General features: G+C 33.2%; 4 protein-coding genes across 12 annotated transcripts; 3 read left to right on the top strand and 1 right to left on the bottom strand.

Annotated features, from left to right (window-relative positions):
- Positions 1 to 190: 190 nt before the first annotated feature.
- LOC145959339 (protein HID1) lies at positions 191 to 8,367 on the top strand. Its single transcript, XM_083078104.1, has 12 exons — positions 191 to 635; positions 1,308 to 1,667; positions 2,020 to 2,073; positions 2,147 to 2,370; positions 2,552 to 2,793; positions 3,162 to 3,392; positions 3,782 to 3,907; positions 4,259 to 4,515; positions 4,845 to 5,088; positions 5,223 to 5,371; positions 5,620 to 5,789; positions 6,219 to 8,367. Exons 1-12 carry the CDS (start codon positions 570 to 572, stop codon positions 6,439 to 6,441), a joined length of 2,346 nt encoding a protein of 781 aa, XP_082934230.1. The 5' UTR covers positions 191 to 569; the 3' UTR covers positions 6,442 to 8,367.
- On the bottom strand, positions 7,869 to 14,444 carry LOC145959341 (uncharacterized). Of its 7 annotated transcripts, XM_083078107.1 has the most exons (8): positions 14,149 to 14,442; positions 12,519 to 12,665; positions 11,626 to 11,855; positions 11,034 to 11,162; positions 10,432 to 10,669; positions 10,016 to 10,214; positions 9,347 to 9,676; positions 7,869 to 9,193 (listed from the first exon to the last, which is right to left on the bottom strand). In XM_083078107.1, the coding sequence occupies exons 4-8, from the start codon at positions 11,119 to 11,121 to the stop codon at positions 9,089 to 9,091; spliced, it is 960 nt and encodes a 319-aa protein (XP_082934233.1). In that variant the 5' UTR covers positions 11,122 to 11,162; positions 11,626 to 11,855; positions 12,519 to 12,665; positions 14,149 to 14,442; the 3' UTR covers positions 7,869 to 9,088. The 7 variants fall into 7 exon arrangements, with proteins under 7 accessions (XP_082934233.1, XP_082934235.1, XP_082934234.1 ...); XM_083078109.1 differs by having other exon boundaries at positions 11,034 to 11,158; positions 12,519 to 14,444; XM_083078108.1 differs by having other exon boundaries at positions 12,477 to 14,442.
- LOC145959340 (GTPase Era, mitochondrial) lies at positions 14,378 to 16,599 on the top strand. Its single transcript, XM_083078105.1, has 3 exons — positions 14,378 to 15,156; positions 15,463 to 15,900; positions 16,027 to 16,599. Exons 1-3 carry the CDS (start codon positions 14,929 to 14,931, stop codon positions 16,393 to 16,395), a joined length of 1,035 nt encoding a protein of 344 aa, XP_082934231.1. The 5' UTR covers positions 14,378 to 14,928; the 3' UTR covers positions 16,396 to 16,599.
- Positions 16,600 to 17,314: 715 nt separating this feature from the next.
- Dnalig1 (DNA ligase 1) lies at positions 17,315 to 22,912 on the top strand. Of its 3 annotated transcripts, none has more exons than XM_083078100.1 (16): positions 17,315 to 17,438; positions 17,630 to 17,689; positions 17,859 to 17,939; positions 18,075 to 18,163; positions 18,226 to 18,521; positions 18,653 to 18,860; positions 19,015 to 19,135; positions 19,207 to 19,379; positions 19,515 to 19,738; positions 20,117 to 20,245; positions 20,305 to 20,444; positions 20,737 to 20,938; positions 21,079 to 21,285; positions 21,408 to 21,860; positions 22,150 to 22,347; positions 22,627 to 22,912. In XM_083078100.1, the coding sequence occupies exons 1-16, from the start codon at positions 17,419 to 17,421 to the stop codon at positions 22,798 to 22,800; spliced, it is 2,775 nt and encodes a 924-aa protein (XP_082934226.1). In that variant the 5' UTR covers positions 17,315 to 17,418; the 3' UTR covers positions 22,801 to 22,912. The 3 variants fall into 3 exon arrangements, with proteins under 3 accessions (XP_082934226.1, XP_082934227.1, XP_082934225.1); XM_083078101.1 differs by lacking the exon at positions 17,315 to 17,438 and adding an exon at positions 17,472 to 17,511; XM_083078099.1 differs by lacking the exons at positions 17,315 to 17,438; positions 17,630 to 17,689 and having other exon boundaries at positions 17,697 to 17,939.
- The last annotated feature ends 265 nt before the right edge of the window (positions 22,913 to 23,177 follow it).

Raw genomic sequence — 23,177 nt, 5'->3', positions numbered from 1 at the left:
CGTCTGCGTACACTATTTTTTCTAACAAAATACACGCTGCTCTCGCGTTTCATTGGTTCGGATCCAGCGAATCGGTCGCTCGGATATCACAAGATGGCGACTTTTATGCGAATATGCATCACGATTATTATCTTCTTTAATCTCCTCGATTCTTTCAATGATTATATAATACGTGCATTCGATCTTGCATGAGAATTTGTTTTCTCGATGAGAAGAAAAAGCGCGTTTTTCTCGCTCGAGCAAATATTTACATACTTCGATGTCATTTGAAAAAAAATGACATGATGCAGAGGTGAAGGAAACAGGCTTTTCCTTTGTATTCCCAGCTTTGTCGGCGAGATCGATGACGTTTCTTGACGCGCCGCCTCAATTTCTTTCCACCCTTTCAACCCCTTATTTTCGTGCGAGATAACGCGATGTTGGCAGCTCTGTCTACCCTATTTGTTATCAGTCATTACTGTCACAATACAAACATGGCGACAATGATGCCCGTTTAAAGAGCGACGCGTTTTTACTCCCCTTTTGCTACGACGAAATTGCATTATTATCAGTGATAACGGAGGTGCATCATGGGCAATGCCGACACGAAGTTGAATTTCCGGAAGGCCGTGGTGCAATTGACGTCAAAGACTCAGGTAAACAAAAAAATAGCCGCTTGTTTACCTGTCCGATCGGATAACATATGATCGGTTGACAGATCGATAAGAGAGCAAAATGTTCTTAACAAAATTGTCGATCGAAGAGACAATCTATTATGAAATTGGCTAAAAAGATCTATATCTTTAATCATTATGTATATTAAGTTTATGATTAAACACATTGATTAAATATTACAAACGAGAAAAATATATTATCTTCTGCTACAAGAAACAAAAAAATTTGAAGGCATTCAAGTCATTCAAGATAGAATATTTCTCAGGATATGTAGCATTATATATGTGAAGGAAAAGATTTATATATATCATGTATCAAAAGAGTAATACTGTTAATGCAAAGTTTATAGAAACATTATTGTCCTTTTCTGAAGCTCATTAAACAATGAGCGTAATACTAAAAGAAAATTATAAAAATTGTAATATATAATAATAAGAATTAGTATATGTAAAATATATTAACTATATTAATTTTCACTTTACCATTAATAGAGAGCTATATAACATTAGAATCAATAAATTTTTATAAAGAAGATTGTTAGAAAAGTGCTGTCTCTCTCTTAAAATATTTCAATTATTATATATTGTTATATAATTTTTTTATTTGAAAGTCATCAATATGTATCAATATTTATACATAATGTATAAAAATAGGTGATTGATGCATCGGACGATACTTTCTGGGATCAGTTTTGGTCTGAGAATGTGACCAATGTTCAAGATATCTTCACTCTGATCCCAGCTCCAGAGATTCGTATATTAAGAGAAGAGGCGCCTTCTAATTTGGCCACATTATGTTACAAAGCAGTTGAGAAATTAGTTAAGGCAGTGGACAGTAGCTGTAGAACTCAACGGGAGCATCAAACTGTCTTGAACTGTTGCCGCTTGCTAACACGTGTATTACCTTACATATTTGAGGATCCCGATTGGAAAGGCTTCTTCTGGTCCAGTTTACCTGGCAAAGATGACGAGGAGAGCTTGCCACTGGCGCATTCTCTGTTGAATGCAATTTCTGTAAGAAATTATTTATTTAAAGTAAATATAATAATCAAGATATAATAAAGTGTATCTAACGTATGATAATCATAAAATACAATAAATTTTCTATTTTAAATAATAATTATTATGGAATATTTAATTTTATCTACTTTAAATAATAATTAATTATTATTTAAAGTAGATAATTGTATTTCATAAAAATATATATATAAAAGAATTTTTAAAAAATTTTAAAATAAATTATAAATGATAAATCATGCATATATATTATTTTTAATTAATGACAAATTTAGTTAACACTTTTTTACACATATATTTTATACAATACATGAAAATCTATACTAAACAATGTCTGTTTCTGTTTTAGGATTTATTGTTCTGTCCTGATTTTACAGTAGCTGCAAATAGGAAATCAGGCCCTGTAGGTTTTATTAGCTAGAGTTTTTTCATAAGAAGGAAGAAGGATACATTGTTATATATGGTTATCTTTGTAGGACAAAGTCGATGAATTGCAATCGATAGATAGTTGCGAATATATCTGGGAAGCAGGAGTAGGCTTCGCGTACTCGCCACCGAGGTATCCTATTCTGGATTCGAATCGCACGGAATTACTAAAACTCTTGTTAACATGCTTCAGCGAAACCATGTACAATCCGCCGATGGATCCGTCGATTACGCCGAATAAATGGATTCAACATTTAACTAGCAGCGAAAATAGGTAATTTATCCCTCTTATTTTGATTATTATATTAGTCATATAAGATATATGTATTTATATAATTACCTTACTATATATTTATATTTTTATTTACAACATAGTTGATATTATTCTATTTTTGTTAATAATTAATAATCTAGCTGTTGTACATGACAATTAATAATCTACCTATTGTTCACAGACATGCATTGCCAATGTTTACCTCGCTATTAAATACAGTATGTGCGTATGATCCCGTTGGTTATGGAGTACCGTATAATCATTTATTGTTCACCGATTCTCTGGAACCGCTAGTCGATGTCGCCTTGCAAATCCTAATTGTAACATTAGACCATGATACTACTGGTGGGGCGCCATTGGAAGAAGGGGCAGTCGGAGACAATTTGTTCATCAATTATCTGAGTCGAATTCATCGTGATGAAGGTGAATCTATTGTATGGCATTTTATATATTTCAGTTATTCCAGATTTCCTTTTTTTTTTATTTACAACTTCCTTATTCGATTTATCAATTTTTATGCATAATTATTTTTGTGCAACACTTTTAACATTCAGTTTTTCAAATATATTTGTATAGATTGAATTAATATATTTTAAATTAAACAAGAAACAAGATTTTGATTTCTTATATCCTAAAGATTTATTAAAATTTTGATAATTAAAAAATACCATAAAATATCCATACAAAAATCAATTTTTAAATGGAGAACTAGTTAGTACAAGCTTAAAAAGATCTAAAGAGATTTGGTTGTATTATATAGAAAAAAAAGACATTACTTTTTTCTCTTGCAGATTTCCAATTTGTCCTAAAGGGTATTACCAGATTGTTGAATAATCCATTGATGCAAACGTATCTGCCAAACTCGACCAAGAAAGTGCATTTTCATCAGGAACTACTGGTTTTCTTTTGGAAGATGTGTGATTACAACAAGAAGTTCTTATATTACGTATTAAAGAGCTCAGATGTCCTCGAGGTCCTCGTGCCGATTCTTTATCATTTAAACGATTCTCGTGCCGATCAATGTAAAATTTTATTCCCTGTTTCTTTATTCAATTATTTACATCGGTGATTCAATTCAACATCAAGATGTTTTTAAAAAAATTTTATATCAAATATGTTGTAAGAAATATTTTTCTGTAGAGATAATATAATATAAACAATATCTTTTTTTTTCGAAAAAACACAATACAAAGACATAATATTAATTCGATTATTTTTAAAAATTATATATTTTAATTATAGAGTAATATAAAAAACATTAATTGATGTTTGTTCAGAAGAAATTTCGTTTCAGAAGATATTTTTATATTTTAGAGGATTGAATTGAAGCAGCGATATATTAATGTGAATTATATCAATTTAGTTTTTTAAAAATTAAGTTGACTAATTCTCAGCTTTCTTAATTTTTCAGCACGAGTTGGTTTAATGCACATTGGTGTATTTATCTTACTTCTTTTGAGCGGAGAACGCAATTTTGGAGTAAGGTTGAATAAACCATACACAGCTACAGTGCCTATGGACATTCCGGTTTTCACAGGTGTGATAATAGGTGTCATTTGTACATATTACATTCGATAATTTTAAGAAATAATCAGTTTTTTTAGTGTAAAAAGCACAATAGTGTTTGAATCACGTTTTCAATTGTAAAGTCAATCATTAGAAATTCGTTTTTTAGATTTAAATTTTTTATCACTAAATTGAATTTTCAGTTTTTTAAAATATTTTATGTATAGTTGTGCATACAATGTGTACAAGACTATATAAATTTAAAAATCTGTTATAAGAAAAGTTTTTTTCATACAATTTCTATCTACAATTTTGTAAACATATTTTAGCATATTTAAATAGTTAATGTATCAAAGAATGCTATTCATTCTGTTTGTTTCAGGAACGCACGCCGATCTCTTAGTTACTGTATTCCATAAAATTATTACGACTGGTCATCAGAGACTGCAACCGTTATTCGACTGTCTACTAACAATTCTAGTCAATGTCTCGCCGTATCTTAAAACCTTATCCATGGTGGCCAGTACGAAACTGTTGCATCTCTTGGAGGCATTTAGTACGCCGTGGTTCCTTTTCTCAGCAGTTACCAATCACCATTTGGTGTTTTTCCTGCTTGAGATCTTTAATAATATTATTCAGGTAGCATCTTCATGTACATAATGCTCTTCTAAACATGTACAATCTATTTTGTTCAATCACATATACAAATTTCAAAATAGTAAAATCTCAAAAAAATTGTAAAATATCGATAGCGTAAAATTTAAAACAAACTATCCTTTTATTAAGTTTGCAATTCATCTCTCCTTTCAACACGCTGCTTATAATTTTAATATTTGCAAAAACATTTTTTTTAAATTATATTTTGTTTTATTATATATTTTTATTATATGGAATATAAAATATTAAAAAAAGAGATAATATGTGTTGGAGTTCTAAACGGCATGTTAGACCTTCCTTTGGATTTCCAGTATCAATTCGATGGGAACAGTAATTTAGTCTACACTATAATACGCAAACGGCAAGTGTTTCATGCGCTCGCAAATCTACCCAGTGATTGCAACACGATCGTAAAGTCTCTCAGTAAGAGACAGCGTCGTCATATGCCTGCAAGCACGTCCAACGAGAACGTCAGCGAAACCACAATGGAAGGATCGCATCCTGCGCAACCCGCCGAGCCCGGAACTTTGAAAGCGTCTTTATTGGAGACTCCTGGTAAGTCTCTCTTTGTATGTGATTTTAGTAATTAAGTTTTTTTTAGACTGTTCGATGTATCATATATGTAAAACTTATATCTTTAACTTTTATATAAATTATATATATTATAAATTCAAGCGCATTAATCGCAGGTATTGAGAAAATGACAGAGAAAGAATCGGCGCATCCGTTGAGCCCGTCAGCCAGCATCGATATTGGTAAATCTATCGGTAATCGATCAGAGAGCAAGACGGACATTGCGGAGGAATCTATGAACGCGATCAAAAATTCTGTAGTCCCGGTAAGAAACAGAGAAAGAGGGGAATTTCGTTTCTCGTTAATTTTTTAAAATTTATTGACGCGAAACAGTCTATTAAAAAGACACAATAAATAAATAAATATCGATAAGTAAATAAATAAATAAATATCGATAAGTAAATAAATAAATAAATATCGAGAATAACAATAGAAATTTATAATAAAAATTTATAATTTATAATAAAAAATAAATAAATATCGAGAATAAATAGAAATTTGTTGGATGCGCAGAAGGGTGGTATTCGCGTGGCCGAACAAGCGAATGCCAATGTGGAGAACACGAACCAATGGGTGCCATCCAGTGAATGGGTCTGGCAATGGAAAAGCAAGCTTCCGCTGCAGACTATCATGCGATTGCTCCAAGTCCTTGTGCCGCAAGTTGAGAAGATCTGCATTGATAAGTAAGTCATTCGATCTTTGATTTCAAAAAATAAAGAACAGCTTAATGCGCTGAGAAACCAAAATTTTTACAATACCTTTTCACTTAATCATACATTTCAAAATTATCGGTATAATTACTTTTAGTTTATTCATTTTGCTTATTTCCCTTTCTTACTTTCTGATACAGTTTATTTGATTTAGTAGTAAAATATAATTTATCTAAATAATTATCATCTTAAATGAATCTTTTACATAGATATATTTTATACATTCTTTTATCGTGTTATATACGAATAATTAGTAATTTAAACATCCATAAATTAGATAGACATAAAATCGAAAATTGTTTCAGGCTTGAATGCTTTCTGTCAGTAATTAGAGAATTATGAGAGGCAACAACGCTAGTCATTATGTTCACATATATTCTTTTTTGTCCATCTTATTATTAGGGGACTGACAGACGAGAGTGAGATCTTGAAGTTTCTGCAGCACGGCACCCTAGTCGGCCTATTACCGGTGCCGCATCCTATCCTCATCAGGCGGTATCAAGCTAACGCCGGTACAACCGCATGGTTTCGCACGTACATGTGGGGTGTTATATATCTAAGAAATGTCGAACCTCCCATATGGTACGACACGGATGTCAAGCTATTCGAGATCCAGAGGGTTTAGGTAGCGAGAGACGCGTTATTATTCGCGCTCGTAATACTATTTTATTGGCAGTGCGCAAAAAGGTGAGTCTCGTCGAACTCATTATTGTGTACGATACAGAGCCGTTCCTATAAACATTAATTAAATTTTCAAGAATAAAATGTGACTCGCTTTTGTATAAGAACTCGAAGAGATATAAACTTAATTTTCTCATTGCTTTAAAATAAATAAGTTAAAATAAAGAAATGATTAGAAATCTGAAATAAATTCCTTCGAGGTCTTAATTAAGGTATTACATCATTAAAATCCTGAAATTTCAATTAATTGAAATTCAATTCGTTTCTTTTGAGATTATTTAAATAGTTTCATTTAAATAATCCCTAAAAAATTATAACAATTATCTCAAATACATTTTTAATAAGCAAAAAACAGAAAGAATCGAATGTCAACTTTGATTGGTATTTATCCAAAGAGATAAAGAGCGGCGAATATGCACGCTTCATCTCGTTTCTAATTATTTTTTACACGGCGAGAACGTCCAAAGTACTTTCATCTTGATATAACATACGTGAACCGCGTACAAGATTGTAAGCGTGGTTTACAGTCGACATCGTATAATTTATTATTATTATATCCCGAAGACTGTAATCTCTCATTTGTATCATAGTAATATATATGTATCGTTAGTTATAGTGTGAAAAAGCGTATATCGTCGGTCTTAAGGAAAAATGCATTAATTAAATTAAACTAGCAGAAATAATGAAAAGAGCGGATGCGCTGATTATAAAATTTATTTAAACAAATAATTTTAAATTTTGCTCTTACATTTGGCATTTTTTATATATATATTTACATATACATTTCATTATTATAAATTATTTATATTTTACATTTCTGCATGCTTTATATCATTAATATTTTAAATGTGTGATGAGAAATATTTAAGAATATTTTATATAATTATTTTCAAGAAAAGGATCTTCGAGATACGATTGTTTCGTTAAGACCAGCGATATCGTAGATTATCATTGTCGGATCTATTTAATCCATCTTTCGCCACATGTATATGAAGCTGCGTTTTACGAAGGAAAATCTTTATTCGCGTTTTTACATCATATCATCGTACGTTCTGCTATGTACAACTGTAAAGATAAACCGATAAGATAAATGCAAAGATAACACGCTTATTTATAATCGAATGAGTCCTTGAACTTCACATTTTCGCGAAAGATATACTGTATCTGTAACCACATAAGTTGAGAGAACACTTCCGGGTCTGCTCTTATTATACTCACTGCAACACCACGTGGCCTTTCTTCTTTCTGTCTCGCGAGCGCGAGTTCATTTTTAGAAGAGTGTAAGTAATAAGAGAAGGCCCGATGGAAGGAAAAAGAACCGGTTTTTTTCGAACTTTTTTGAAAACTTTGTGCGCGGCAAGTCGACTGCGATTTTCTTAAACTGTAACGCAAAGAACTGATCTTAGATCTACCTGCTCTTCCTAGCTGCACTCTCTTAGACTTTTTGCAATTCGAGATAAAACGAATATCTATTCAAAATAATAAATCCTCCAAGAAAAGACTATGAATATCGTCTAACAAAAAAAAAAAGGAAAATAACGAGAAGTAAAATTTATATGTAATTTTGATTCTTTCTTTCATTTTTCTTGCAAAATGCGAGATGATCATTTGTTATCAGAAATAAAAAAATCCAAATAAAAAAATAGTGACAGATTCGAATTTATTTTAAATATTTAGGATTTTTAGAATTTGCTTTGTTATTTTTAGATAAAAAGACGGTTTGTTCTCAAGTGCAGTTAGAAAGGACTATGACTTTTGTAATACAATTATGACTTGTAGTAACAAAAAACATTCACAAACACGAGATCTCACATCAGTATGTATTATATGTACTTGCCCTTAAATATATACAGAGTTATGACATAAAGAATCATTTGCATGCGTGCATACACACTTTCTCTCTCTCCCTCTCTCCCGCATTCATGGAAAAAGAAATATATAAAATCGTATATGTTTCACGCTCGCAAGATTTCTAACATCTCCGTCGTAAATTATCGCGAGACGCCGCATGCGTGTTTACATATGCGTGGTTACGTGAAGCCACGCGATTTAAATCGTACGTATATATTCGGTAACGTTTGTGCACGTTTGATGAACCTAGTAGTAATGCACCTGCTTGAAAACTGAAACTGTGTACATCAAACGTGCCTATTATTAGCTGCTTATCATAAGTGATCGAGTCATGTGTTTTGCAAACTCGACACCTCGACTCGAATCGCATGTTTTAAATTTGTGCGCTTCTTTTCTTTCATATCGTGAGTATTCGTGTGTGTGTATGTCTGTATGTGAGTAACAAGAATAATCCTCTCCACACGCATCTTGTATCGATAAGCTTATGAAAGTAAGAGATAATCGAACGTAACGATTCAGCGAAAATTCTCGGAATAATTATACGTATTTAAGGAAGTCCTAAGACCGGAAGAACAACGGATAAAATCGAATGACTCGACCAAGTTTACGACCTGTGTCGCGCTAAAGCTAAGTCAAATATATCACGCGTAGTATCTCGAAGTATAAAAGATTAGAATACAGTTTACCCGCACCATAAACGTAAATTCGGTGGCGAGGAGCACGGCTCCTCACCCCTCTCCCTACTCCCCCATATAATGCCCACTAGAAAATATAGCCGCGCGAATCTTTTTCCTGAACCTCTCCATTTCCTGTTGTGTTGTCGATGTGTCATCGTCATTGCATTCCTATCACAGATGTGAAAATTAATCCTAATCCTAGAGAATTGATTGGCGCTACGCCTCGAGTGTAGCGGAGACACGAGAATGTCGCGAAGGAAGAAAGATTTTGGACAAGTCCGTCCTTGAATTTCACGCTGGTCCGGCGATTTCATCGCATACCTTGTCGTAACTGGGTGGCGGTGCCTCATCCGAGAACGTAGGTGGCAGCGGCGGTATCAGGATGGCGATGTGATAAGGTGGCGGTGGATTCTGCCTCACCGCCGTCGTCGTCGTCGACATCGTCGTCATTCTGCCGACGACGGTGTCGCTGATACCAGACGCGTTCGTCAGGGCGGCCAGGTGGTCCTCCTGCATGCGAGCACTGTGCTCCGGACGACTGCCGTGGTGATAATGACTTTGATCATGACGCCGGCAGAAGATCGAGTACAGACATGCTGATAGCAATAGTATCAGCAGCCCGCAAAACATGAGTATCTCCAAGCCTGGCCCCTGTTACGCGGAGATAAGAAATCATTAATTAGAATCGAAAGGGGAAAAAGAATCATAATCGCAAGTTTCACAAGAAATTTGATATAATACAATTTTTTTAAGCTTATCTCTCCGCTTTTGTCTCGTTATTTTTTAATAACAGATTATGTGTAAGTCACAATTTACCGCGATTTTCTACATTTTTATATTTTATAAAGATTTTCTTAATTTTTAGCCATCCTTCTCTCACGAAATCTTTAATTTGTTGTCAATTTTTCTGTCAATTTTCTATGTTAAATATTTTTGTAATTTCTTATCTTTTCTCGAACTTATAAAATCTCTTCAAAGTAAGATATTTACCCTATAACCGAAGTAGAACTTCGCGGCCGCCACGAAACCCGTCGCTAGGACGAACGTGATCCAGACGGCGCAACGCAATCGGTAGCCAGCCAGTTCGGCGTCGCTGATTTCGAAGAAGCCCAGTAGATTTCTGTTGGTGCCGTTCGCACCAGTCGCGTTAGATAGAATCAGTTGATTGTTGCTGGCGTCGGTGACGTTGCTGTGAACAACGCGTTAAACCAGAGACGGTTTAATACAGTTACTTTTTTTATTAAACTCGCAAATTCGAGGGCGAATCTCTTATAAGTGATCTTTCCGCTGATAGATATGTATAAGTGAGTCACCCTGTGTATAAGAAGAGCATGTTCCTCTCAGAATGTCTCCTCTTTTTCTCTCTTTTTCTTAGATGTAGACCTTTTTGTGTTTTCATTAATTACTTGGGGATGTTGTTTAGCTGAGCGAGTTGGGCGGCGCTGAGCGACGATGACGATGAACGGTTCTCGTTGTGGGTTCGCGCGGATGTCGTCGTCGACCGGGCAATGCTTCGACAGGAATTATTGATATTACTAGGCCCGGCTGACGATGCGTTTCCGCCTGCGAAGTTACCTGCGAGGCCCTGAAATCGACGCACCGGAGTCACCATCTGCCTGAGCTCGCCACCTCGCCGACATTGGCCTGCAAAGATTAGATAAATGAAACGACGAATAGAGGAACAAATCGATGATTCGAGAGGCAAAAATGAAAGCAAATAAAATATATATTTATGCGAAATTTTCTCTCTTCATTTGTTTATTTATTCAACCTCATCTTTATTTAATTTGCTCTATAAAATTATCTCGGAATATGATTCCTAAATTATCTTAGCTAAGTTATCTTGCTGTATGATAAAAACTCCTAATGTGTAATGTAATTAAAGTGAGGTTTATAATACATCCAAATAAGAATTGTAATATACATGAGAGATAATATACTTTGATAATATCCTTTATTGATATTTTGATAACACAGATTGTTGATACTGTTTTTATGCTCCACTTACTGCGTGTTTTGGGCACAGGTGTGGCAGGGTATCGGCGGCCGGTGAAGCCGTAGTACCTGCCCGCCGGTTTGTTGATCCAGAAGTGCATCAGGATATCACTGTGCAGCGAGCTCAGAGATTCATCGCTGCCTGATAACAACGCATTCGATTATATAATCAATATATTTCACAACTTGTGCAGATGTAGCGGAAGAAAAGAGACAATTTAATAGAAATGATTTGACTTTTACTAACGCGCATTATTCAAAATTTCTGGCTAAGAAAAAGTAGTGAGATTCAAATTTGGCAGGACTCTCCATGACTCTCTATGCATTTATCAAAATTGGTATAATGAAATGATTCCTTTAAGACTAATTGCATTTTTTAATGCATATGTTTATTAATTTGTGAATCTCTTATCCTTCTCAGAAGATCCTTCATCAAATATAAAAACAATGTTTGAGAGATATCTTGCTAGTTTCTCCTTGCACAATATTATGAAACCTATGCAACTCCCTCAAGGCATATTTGCTTTATCCGCAATATCTGTACAGATGTCTGCAAACTATAATTTAGAAGAATTTTAGAATCAACTCTTCATATAATTACTTACCCAGCGATGCTTTCGCGCTGATGCACGATTTATGCAGGATCCTTCACGAACATCTTCAATGTACTTTCCTGCTCTTCGGGGTCGGCTCCAGGCCTCATTGCATATGTATCCCAGGTAGATGTGTCGTATTGGTCTTTGATATATACTGTTCATTGTCTTTCACTCATTATCATCATTAATGACTTTATTAGGTCCATCTTCTATCCTAAGATTGTCACACTCAATATTCCCTGAAAACAAAAGCATCAGTTAAATATAGAAGTTATAGAATGATTGGTGTTTTATTCCAAATTTGGGAGCAAAATCTTTGAATACTATGTAAAAAAATGGAAAATGAAATTAATGACTCGAAAAATATGCATGTTTATTTGATGTACAAAGAGATATTACATAAATTAATATTATATTATAGGTATTATTTTTTTATTTCTTGCGAAAAAAATACCTCGAGAGAAATAAAATTAAAAATAGATGTAGAAAATAAAAACAAATTTCTCCACAGTTATTTATATCATCTACATTTAAAATATAATTGCATATTTAAAAATGCTATCCAGAAAAACGAATGCAAACGTACATTATTCACTCTCTTCCGCGAGATAATAAAAGAAAAAAAAATGTAAGGAAAGTGTAGAAAGTGCAAAGAGAAAGTAAAAGGATAATAGACCTGATGAGTCCATTCTTTTCAGCGAAACTTCCGCATTTTAGGCAAAGGTACGAAATTCAGAGAGATTTTGGCCGAAGAGACAGAAAAGGATGGAAAATAAATTTCTAGAAATATAATAACCTAAATTCCTATTAATATAAAGTATATAAAAAAAAAAAAAAAAACGACACGAGGGAGGACATACTTTCTCGAAGAGATGGAAGAAAAAAGCATCCACGGTACTCACTTGCGTCTCATTCTTCATTCAACGTTCCCTCTCCAATGTGTCACGAGACGTGTCACGAGAGAAGTCAAACATGTTCGTAGATCCAATCTCTCGATCTCATTTCCATCGACATCGGAAATGCGAAGGATACGAGAGTCCGTGCTTTTTCTGCGTATTAAGTATACACATACGAGGGTGATTTGAAAAGTCCGTGCAAAGTCGGAGAGATGGCACCACTGGTGTGTATCGAGATTAAGGACCTTGCATAATGCTAGGCAGCAGGCAACAAGAACAGAGATAGTATCTATTCTCTGCTCCTATTGGCGAATATTTTCTATTCCGCGTTTTTATTGGTGAATAGTTTCTATTCCCTATTCCTATTTCCTGTTGCCTAGCATTGTGCAAGGACCTTTATTTTCAGTTAGTAGCCTCTCTTTGAAGAACACACCAAGTTTCAGCCAGATCGGTCTATTTCTCTGCGTTTGGCGTTCGTTTGAATCGAGGAAATCGAGTGATTTCCAAAAAAATGGATGAAAGAGAATTTCGTGTGTTGATCAAACATTACTTTATGAAAGGCAAATCGCCTCAAGAGACTAAAGAGAAGCTTGATAAATATTATGGTGACTCTGCACCTTCGATTAGAACAGTTTATAAGTGGTTTCAAAATTTTCGGAGTGATCATATGAGCACAAATGACGCTGAACGTTCTGGACGCCCTGTTAAGGCCACTACTCCAGAAATCATTGATAAAATCCATGATATGGTGATGGATGATAGAAGAGTGAAGGTGCGTGAGATTGCTAGTGCCGTGGGCATCTCGAGTGAACGGGTACATAATATTTTGCATCAACATTTAGGCATGAAAAAGCTATCCGCAAGATGGGTGCCGCGATTGCTCACAGTTGACCAAAAACGAAATCGTGTGAGGTGTTCCAAGGACGGTTTGCAGCTGTTTCAGCGGAATCCACAGGACTTTAGGCATCGTTTCGTCACTGTGGACGAAACATGGATACACCATTACACGCCTGAGACCAAGAAACAGTCCAAACAATGGGTTGCCAGCGGAGAGCCTGCACCAAAGAAAGCGAAAACCGTTCCTTCGGCTGGGAAGGTTATGGCGATTGTCTTTTGGGATTCGCAAGGAATAATCCTCATCGACTATATGGAAAAGAGTAAAACTATTACAGGTGCATATTATTCATCGTTATTGGACCGTTTGAAAACCGAGCTGCAAGAAAAACGCCCACGATTGGCCCACAAAAAAGTCCTTTTCCATCACGACAACACACCAGCTCACTCCTCTGGAGTTGTGGCCGCAAAATTGATGGAGTTAAGGTTCCAACTCGTTTCACATCCTCCCTATTCTCCAGATTTGGCTCCCTCGGACTACTACTTGTTTCCCAATATGAAGAAGTGGCTGGCGGGAAGGAGATTTTATTCAAACGAAGAGGTGATTGCGGAAACGAATGCCTATTTTGCAGAGTTGGACGAATCCTATTATTCGGAAGGGATCAACAAACTGGAGAAGCGTTGGATGAAGTGTATAAGCCTAAAAGGAGACTACGTTGAAAAATAAAAAAGGTTTATCCGAAAAAATTAAATAATTTTCATTTTTGCACGGACTTTTCAAACCACCCTCGTATATACATACATGTACGTATATCTTTTTGCGCTCTCACGCTTTTTCTCTCGTCCTGTCCAAGTCGCACATCTTCGGGTAGCTCCCTTTTCTCTTCATATCCGGATCATATTCTTATAACACTTTTTCTCGTACAAAGTTTTGAAATTGGAGGAGCACCGGGAGACCAACGCGAGTGACAGTCAGCTGACGACGCGTCAATAACAGATGTCTGTTTCTCGCGCGCGAGTTGACAGAAGACGCTCCGTTTGCCGGCGCGAGATGTCGATTTTGACGGTTGTATGTTGTATCGCTAGAGTATCGCGGGAATAAAAATAGGTCTGCGTTCGTGCCTGTTGTACTGCTTGCACTGTCTAAAAATTTTTGCATTTAGAACGAGATGAATATATATTTGACCGTTGAAGAGAAAGAGAGAGAGAAGGAGAAAGGTGTAGAAGTGCAAGCAACGCGAACGGATTTAATGACAACAGCAACATGGCGCAGCCAATGAAAGGCGTCCTTTTTCGATGCGTCCATTCATGTCGCGTGTGTCTTTTGCGGTTTCTCCACTTCTCGCCTCTAACGCTCGAATATATAAATTATCCATTCCGTTTCTCCGGAATTTTTTCGAAAAATTGCAGTAAAAAGCAGGACAAGTTTATACAAATATTTCGCGTTGTCCCTCGTTTTCTTCTTCGTATAACTGATGAGTGTACAGATGATGAAGTTAGGTTATGTTTACTCTCATACTCGTGAGCTGATATAATTTTATAAATGCAGAGAATTTGAAAAGGTTCATAAAATAGTTGCGAAATGTTATTTACGATCGAGAGATTTATGATTCGCGCGAGTTCTCGATATTTACGACGATGTTTTTCGAAAAATGTCGGTACTTTGGCAAACGATTCCCAAGAACTTATACCACAATCCGACAATAATTTTGCATCGGTGCCTTTAAGCCAGAAGTCTCTGAAGATCGCCATCCTGGGTGCACCGAATGCTGGAAAAAGCACGCTCGTCAATAAACTTATTAAGAGATCGGTAGATATATATCCAATTATTTTTATCTTTTTTTTTGCATAAAGAAGACTTGAAGATTATCTTGATCAAAATTTTTTATAGATATTGTATATTTTATTTTATATTATTTATATTATTTACTTGATATTTATAAAAAATATTTGAAGATTATCTAATCAGAATTTATTATAGATATTGTACAATCTGTTTCTATTTTTTACTTTATATTTATTCCTCTTTTCTATTTTGTGGATCATATTTATTATTATAATTAATAAGTTAATTTTTTCTCCCTGTATCATGTATCTTTCTCTTTATATTTTCCAGGTATGCCCTACATCTTCCAAAGTGCATACCACGCAAACCAAAGCAGATGCAATTTATTGCGAAAATGATACTCAGTTGATATTTATAGATACACCTGGTGTGGTTTCCATGTACACAAGTAAACGATACAACTTATCCGGTTCCTTTAGACACGATCCACAAGTTTCCTTGGCAGCGGCAGATATTGTGGGGATTGTGCAAGAAGCAAATAATATCTACACTAGACACAAAATCGATAAAAATATATTAGAACTATTGACTGAGAAAATAATAAATAAGATTCCCATGATTTTAATCTTTAATAAGGTGGATAAATTGAAAAGGAAAGAGGTGTTACTGGAACTTGTGGACATTTTTGTCAAAAGCAAGGAATCTTTGAATTTCTCTGATATATTTATGGTATCTGCTTTGACTGGAGATGGTATCGATGACTTGAGGGTAAATAACTTTGCAAGTGTGAATAATTAAATGTGTACAACATAACAAATAATTATTTTTTGGTAACCAACAATTTTTATATTATTTAAGATCTCCATAAAATATAAACTATGTTGTGTTTTGCAGACATATTTGCTGGATTCGGCTAAGCCTCGAGATTGGCAATATGAAAGACATATGTATAGCAATCACAAGTGCGAGTATATAATACAACAGACAGTACGGGCAAAGTTGATGGATATTTTACCACATGAGATTCCATATATTTTGGATATAAAAGTAGATCATTTTGAGACAGGATCTGATGACAGTATCAAGGCGGTAGTGTCTATCACATGTCCTAGAAAAAATATTGCTAGACTCTTAATTCGCAGTTTTAAGAATAAATTAATAAGCAATAGGGTAAAACAAGTTGCTCTTATGGTAGAGCAAGAATTACAAAATGCCTTTCGAACACCAGTAAGATTAAAACTAATTGTGAATTTTCCGAAATGATTCGGTTCACATTTGTTATTTGTAAAATAAAATTGATAATTATACAATTAAAAGTAAAGTATAATTTCCATTTAATAAGAAGATTTCTCCATTTTCTTTTTATTTATAAAAAGCTCAAAAGCTAGTGAATCTGATTAGTCTATTTGAAATGTAACAGAAAAATGATATTCTTTCTGATGCAATCCATCCATATTAATAATTATACATATATAATCACAAACTATATATATATATATATATATATATATATATATATATATATATATTTATTCATATATATAAATTTTATTATAATTTTTTATAATTTTAATATAACTGATATAATTATATAAATATAATTTATTTATTGTGTAAATGCAATTGTATATAATATTGTTTATTATTGTATATACATAGATATTGTATATGTTCCAATCAATATATAATTTTATTCTGTTCTATTATATTATAATTTTACTTTATTATATATAATCATTAATGAAATTTTTATACACAAAACCAGAAATTGCAAAATGATTATTATTGTGTCGGTATTTTTGGTGGATTGCATTTGATCTTTTAAATAAAACTTTTTAAAGTTACAATTATACATTTGTTGTAAGTCAAATTCATTTTTCCATATTGTCAGGAAAATCATTTTTATGTATGCATATCATATATAATAATAAGGAAAAATCTATGAACAAGAAAATAAAACAAAAAAAATCAAACACGTAGAGCTTATGAGGATGAATTGAAATTATCATAATTTAATTTAATTTAAGTATCATGTTTTTTTTTAATATTGTTCTTTTAATTTAATTTTATTGAAAAAATATATTTCGAAAAAATATATATCTTCTTTTTAATTCCGAATTCACATTTATTCGTGCGTTTTCCTTTCTACGTTCCTTCACAATTCTATGATGCAAGGTACCATTTTTTCAGAGACGGTTGGTCTTCTATATATTATTCAATCTGTGAGAAGTGACGTCACCCTGTTCCGTAATAAACGCGGGAAATGTTGTCAAATGCGCATTAATAATGGCGCAACGTCGTATAGAGTGAGTAGATTGGCAGGATAATTATTTGGAAAAAATCTAACAAAGTAGTTCAATCATTAACAAGTCCCATGATGTAACATAATTCGATAATATAAAAATTATAATTTTATCAATTGACGTATAATTTGACAATTTTTTCCTGTATATGTGACTTCTCTTTCGAGTGACATTGTGTTGCTTTATCGTTACAGCTCCTTCTTCACAAGGATATCGTCCAAGAAGGAGAACTCGAGCGAGGATTATTCGGAGAGGTATGTTTCATAAGCGCTAATAGTCTCTAACTAAATCGATCATGCTGAAAATTCTTGCGACTTGCTCGCGCTTGAGCTCCTTGACTTTACCGGTTCGACGTTTCGAATTCGCGAACGCTGCTCATAATCGATTTGTTGTCGTTTTTAATTGGATACATGCAACCAACAGCAACAACTTGTCCGACAAGGAAAAGAATCAGGATGCACCAGGAAGCGGCAAACGGAAGAGAGATAGCAATGGATTTGCTAGGTAATTAAATCTAACAGATTTTTTGTTTGTTGCTTCTAATATTTAGTACTTTTAAGAGGGAGGATTTTATTTTATATCATCTTTCCCTATTTGCTTTTCTATTTATATTGTTTCTCTAAATTGTTATTTTTACAGCCCTCCTTCCAAGAAGGCAGACAAACTTACGAAGCCAAAGGCAATTTCCAAGACTCCTTCTCCACGCGCAAAGCCTCATGCAAAGCTAGGTAATTATGCTTTTGTATTATTGTATATCAAATGTTATATATTTTTATAACTACTTTATCAGGAACTACTCCAAAAAATAAGTCGACTAAACTTTCACCTGGAGCATCAAATAAAAAGAGGAAATTAACCAATACTCCAAAAAAGGAAAAGAAAGACAAAGCTAAAAATATAAATGGAACTGAGATAGTGGAAAATATTCAAGAAAATGATACAGTTAAAAGTGAACATGAAAGAGAAAAATCTATTCCTCGAGATACAAAATTTAACTCAGATGAAGCAATGAAAATGAAAAATAAAGTGAAAAAGAAACGGGCCAGAATAATCGAACCAGATTCCAGCGATGATGATCATCTACCGGTAAATTTAGATCATTCTAAAATTGATATTTTTCTTGTTAAAAATTTATTATATATATATTTTAGATTAAATTTATATATTTGTCCTTGTCCTATAAATGCTTCTTTATATTTACAAACAATTATTTATAGTTACCTGAAAGTCCGAAAAAATTAGAGACTAACAGCAAAGAAGACAAGATTGAAAGTACAGATGAATGTAAAATAAAAAAGAATGCATCAGATGATGAAACAAATGAAGATATTTTGGATATCGAGGAAAAGATTGATACCTTGAAAAAGGAGCCAACACCAGAGAAAAAGTCAAAGACTACTTCTAAAAAAGTGCACAGCTTTTTTAGTAAGTATTCAAAGATTCAAGTATTTTTAGAAGATTATTAATTAAAATTTAAGTGTATATATATTGTATATAAATATGTATATAAATAATAATATGAAATATAGAAATATAATCTTATAAGCTTTAATGGGATTCAAATCTTATTATTAAACAGCATCTAAGCAAAAAGATGATGCAAAGGATACAAGTGATGTAAAAAACAATAATCAGTCTTACAATCCTAGCATATCTAGTTACCATCCAATAAACAATGCATGCTGGAAACGAGGAGATAAGTGAGTTGGAATAATAATTGAAACAGAAAAATTTGAGAATGTATAAAATTCTCTTTCAAATTTATTTACAGAACTCCATACAGTGCTTTCACGCGTACTTTGGAGCTTATCGAAGAGACAAGTGCAAGATTGAAAATAATAGAAATATTATCAAATTACTTCCGATCTGTCATAGTTCTGAGCCCTATGGATCTTTTGCCAAGTGTGTATTTGTGCCTTAATCAATTAGCACCAGCATATGAAGGTGAGCATTGAACTTATGTGTATTGTTATACTTTTAGAGAAAGCAGTACTTTAATTTGTGTAACGAAATATAGTTATATTTAAATTTTATTATTTGATTAGAAATTATTTGTGCAATGTTTTTATTTTGTCTTAGGAATTGAGCTTGGTGTCGCTGATACAAACCTGATGAAGGCGATTGCGCAATGCACTGGTAGGACGTTGGCACAAATTAAAGCCGATGTCCAGGAGGTTGGTGATTTGGGAATTGTAGCAGAAGGTAGCAGATCCAATCAGAGAACTATGTTTCAACCGGCACCGTTGACAGTTCTCGTTGTGTACTCCAAACTAAAGGAGATTGCCCAAATGACGGGCCACGCGGTAATCCGTACAACTGTTATAATTAGAAAATTTATATTATTAATAACATAAATATATAAATTAGAAAAACAATAATATCAAATTTAAAAAAATTTAATAATTTAAGAAATTAATTTTTGTAAGCTACATTTTAAATTAAAATTTTATATATATATATATATATCAAATAAATTTAAAAAATAATATAATTTATATTTAAAAATTTCGAAAATTAAATTTATTTGAATTTTAAACAAAATATGGAAAATAAAGATTGATGTAGATTAAAATAAAATAACATTGAAGAATACATATTAGAATATTTATCCAGAAATAAAACACACTGTGTGTTATTTATTCACAAAGTAAAAACTACTTTTTTCTTTTTTTTATATATAGTCTCTAACGAAAAAATTGGACAAAATTCAAACACTCTTTGTGGCATGTCGTAATACGGAAGCAAGGTATCTTATTAGATCGTTGGCTGGAAAGCTTCGCATCGGTTTGGCGGAACAATCTGTTTTGCAAGTAAGTCATTGGTGATGTTGCGTTCCTTCGATCGATATTATTAATCTATCTTTTCTTAGGCATTGGCTCTAGCTTGTGCTATGACACCGCCACAACAGAGTTATCCACCAGAAATCTTGAACGCGAATAAGAATCTATCGAACGATCGTTTTAAACAGAAATATGACGAAATAGCACTTATACTCAAGACAACATATTGGTGAGCTATTATTCCGAAAATATTACTATTCTAAATATTAAAGTAAATTAATTAGAAAATAATAAAATATGTAACATTTATTTTATTTAAAATAATTGTTAATTAAGAGATAAAAAACGATATTTTCAATAATTAAGTTATTAATTAATTCAATTTAAATTCATGATTGAAATAGTTAATTCAAAGTAAAATTTTATTCTTTTTCTTGCTTGAAAATAAAATATTAAATATTTAAATATTTGCTAACTTTTTTTATTTTTTGCTAATTAAGATGATTTACATTTATTTTCAGTGAATGTCCAAATTATAATCTCATTGTTCCCGTTTTACTGGAAGATGGAATCAATGGCTTGCCGAGTAAATGCAAGCTCACTCCTGGAATACCTTTGAAACCCATGTTGGCACACCCTACCAAGGGTATTCAAGAAGTCCTGACACGATTTGAGGGATTAAAATTCACATGCGAATGGAAATATGATGGAGAAAGAGCACAGGTTCTTATTTTTTAATTTTACAAATTACACACGATATATTATATCGCATGAAAAAAAATGTAATATATGCCACAATCAATTAGCGATGAAATTGCGATAATTTCAAGATTCAAATCAATTATAGTATTACAATACAATAGATACATGTCGCGGACAATGGCCACATCAATATCTACAGTCGAAATCAGGAAAACAATACTAGTAAATACCCGGATATCATTAAGCGATTCAAGAATACTCGCGGCGACCTGGTGAAGAATTGCATACTCGATTGCGAGGCAGTTGCCTGGGACAATGAGCAAAAACAGATTCTTCCGTTCCAAGTACTCAGCACGAGAAAGCGAAAGGTAATATAGTTGTTTTAATTGTAATCATCACGAATTGTTATAATTTAATAATCACTATGATTGTAATTAATGTAATTGTTATAATCGCTCTTTTTAAAATAATATTCTGTTTTTGTTCTTAGGATGCCAACGAGGAAGACATCAAAGTGCAAGTATGCGTATTCATGTTCGACCTGTTGTACCTAAACGACGAGCCATTGGTAAAGGAACCCTTTGCAAAACGTCGCGAGTTGCTGAAGCAGCATTTCAAAGAAATAGAAGGCGAGTGGAAATTTGCCAATAGTATGGACACTTCTACGATGGAGGAGGTGCAAGTTTTCTTGGACGAATCTGTGAAGGGAAATTGTGAGGGTTTAATGGTGAAGACGCTTGAGGAGGAAGCAACCTATGAGATCGCGAAGCGATCGAGAAATTGGTTGAAGCTGAAAAAAGATTATTTGGACGGCGTGGGCGATACGCTCGACGTGATTGTAATCGGTGGTTATATCGGCAAAGGAAAGAGAACAGGCACTTACGGTGGCTTTCTTTTGGCTTGCTACGATCAAGAAAACGAGGAGTACCAGAGCATCTGTAAGGTATGTTTCTATATTTCCTTGATGTTGCGGAAGTGAAGAAGCATAGCATGCAATTAATGGAAATTCTTAATAATTTTAATATTTATCGAGTATTTTTTGATAACTTAATATTTTTATTTTTTAATATCTAATTTTAAATATTTTTCTTAATTACGTGAAATACGATAAATTCAATAATTTTCATAATTCAAGTTGTTTTAAGTTAGTAATTTAAGTGAACATTACTTTTTTGCTCATTTAATGTTATTCTAGCTCGTATATTAATGTATATTGCTTTTTTTATAAATAGATCGGTACAGGCTTCAAGGAGGAAGATCTAGAGAATCACACAAAGTTCTTTAAGGATCATGTGATATCTCAAACGAAATCATACTACCGTTTCGACAGCAGTCATGAGCCCGATCATTGGTTTGAACCAGTACAAGTGTGGGAGATTAAATGTGCCGATCTTTCCCTGTCGCCAGTTCATAGGGCAGCTATCGGAATAGTGAGTTTCAAGAGTTTAAAATTTTCTAAATTGCATCAAAAAATCAAGTTAATATTGCATGATAGAAATCTTTTAATTTCGATATTTTCGATTCAAAAAATCTTCGATTTACATGAAAGAATTTGCATCATTACAGAATTTCGGAAACATATAATACGTGTCCTTTTTCTATCAAGTAAATAAATTGAAACGATAGCGCGAGATATAAGCGGTTCTGTAGTTAGATAGCCTTTAAATTAGGAAATTCGTTATATATTAAATTTTTTCTGCTTTGTCTAGGTTGATCCAGAAAAAGGTATTTCCTTAAGGTTTCCGCGATTTATCAGGATACGTGAGGATAAAAATTGTGAAGAGGCCACTTCCGCTCAGCAGGTGGCAGACATGTACAATAATCAAGAACAGATTAAAAATAAAACGTCGGCATCAAAAGCTACGGAGGAAGATTTCTACTAATTTTTATTCGTTTATTCATTTACCTACACACAAATATCAATCTGGTATATTTTCTATTTCTTATAATTGCGATTTTGTAAGGGTTACTGTAAATAAAACGTATTCATCATCATATGGCGTGTCATCAAAATTACTATGTGATGTGATGACATTTCATTCTTGTCACATCTGATGTTCATTTATTTCTAATGAAAATCTACTTAGGAAATATAATTTATTCATTATTAATGTTTAAAAAAAATCTCATTCATGTTAACACGACGATTTGTATACCAATAATTTTGAAATTAAATGATTGAATTACGAATTTTATAGTTTTATAAACAGTTAAAATATTCGCAAATAATTATGAGCTGAACAAATTAAGTATTATCATT

Source organism: Camponotus vicinus, unplaced genomic scaffold (assembly GCF_025532165.1).
Source record: "Camponotus vicinus isolate PSW18456_S1 unplaced genomic scaffold, iyCamVici1.0 SCAF_1, whole genome shotgun sequence".
NCBI classification, from domain to species: Eukaryota; Metazoa; Arthropoda; class Insecta; order Hymenoptera; family Formicidae; genus Camponotus; species Camponotus vicinus.
The sequence above is the reverse complement of the archived record's forward strand: the minus strand, read 5'-3'. Positions and strand labels throughout refer to the sequence as shown.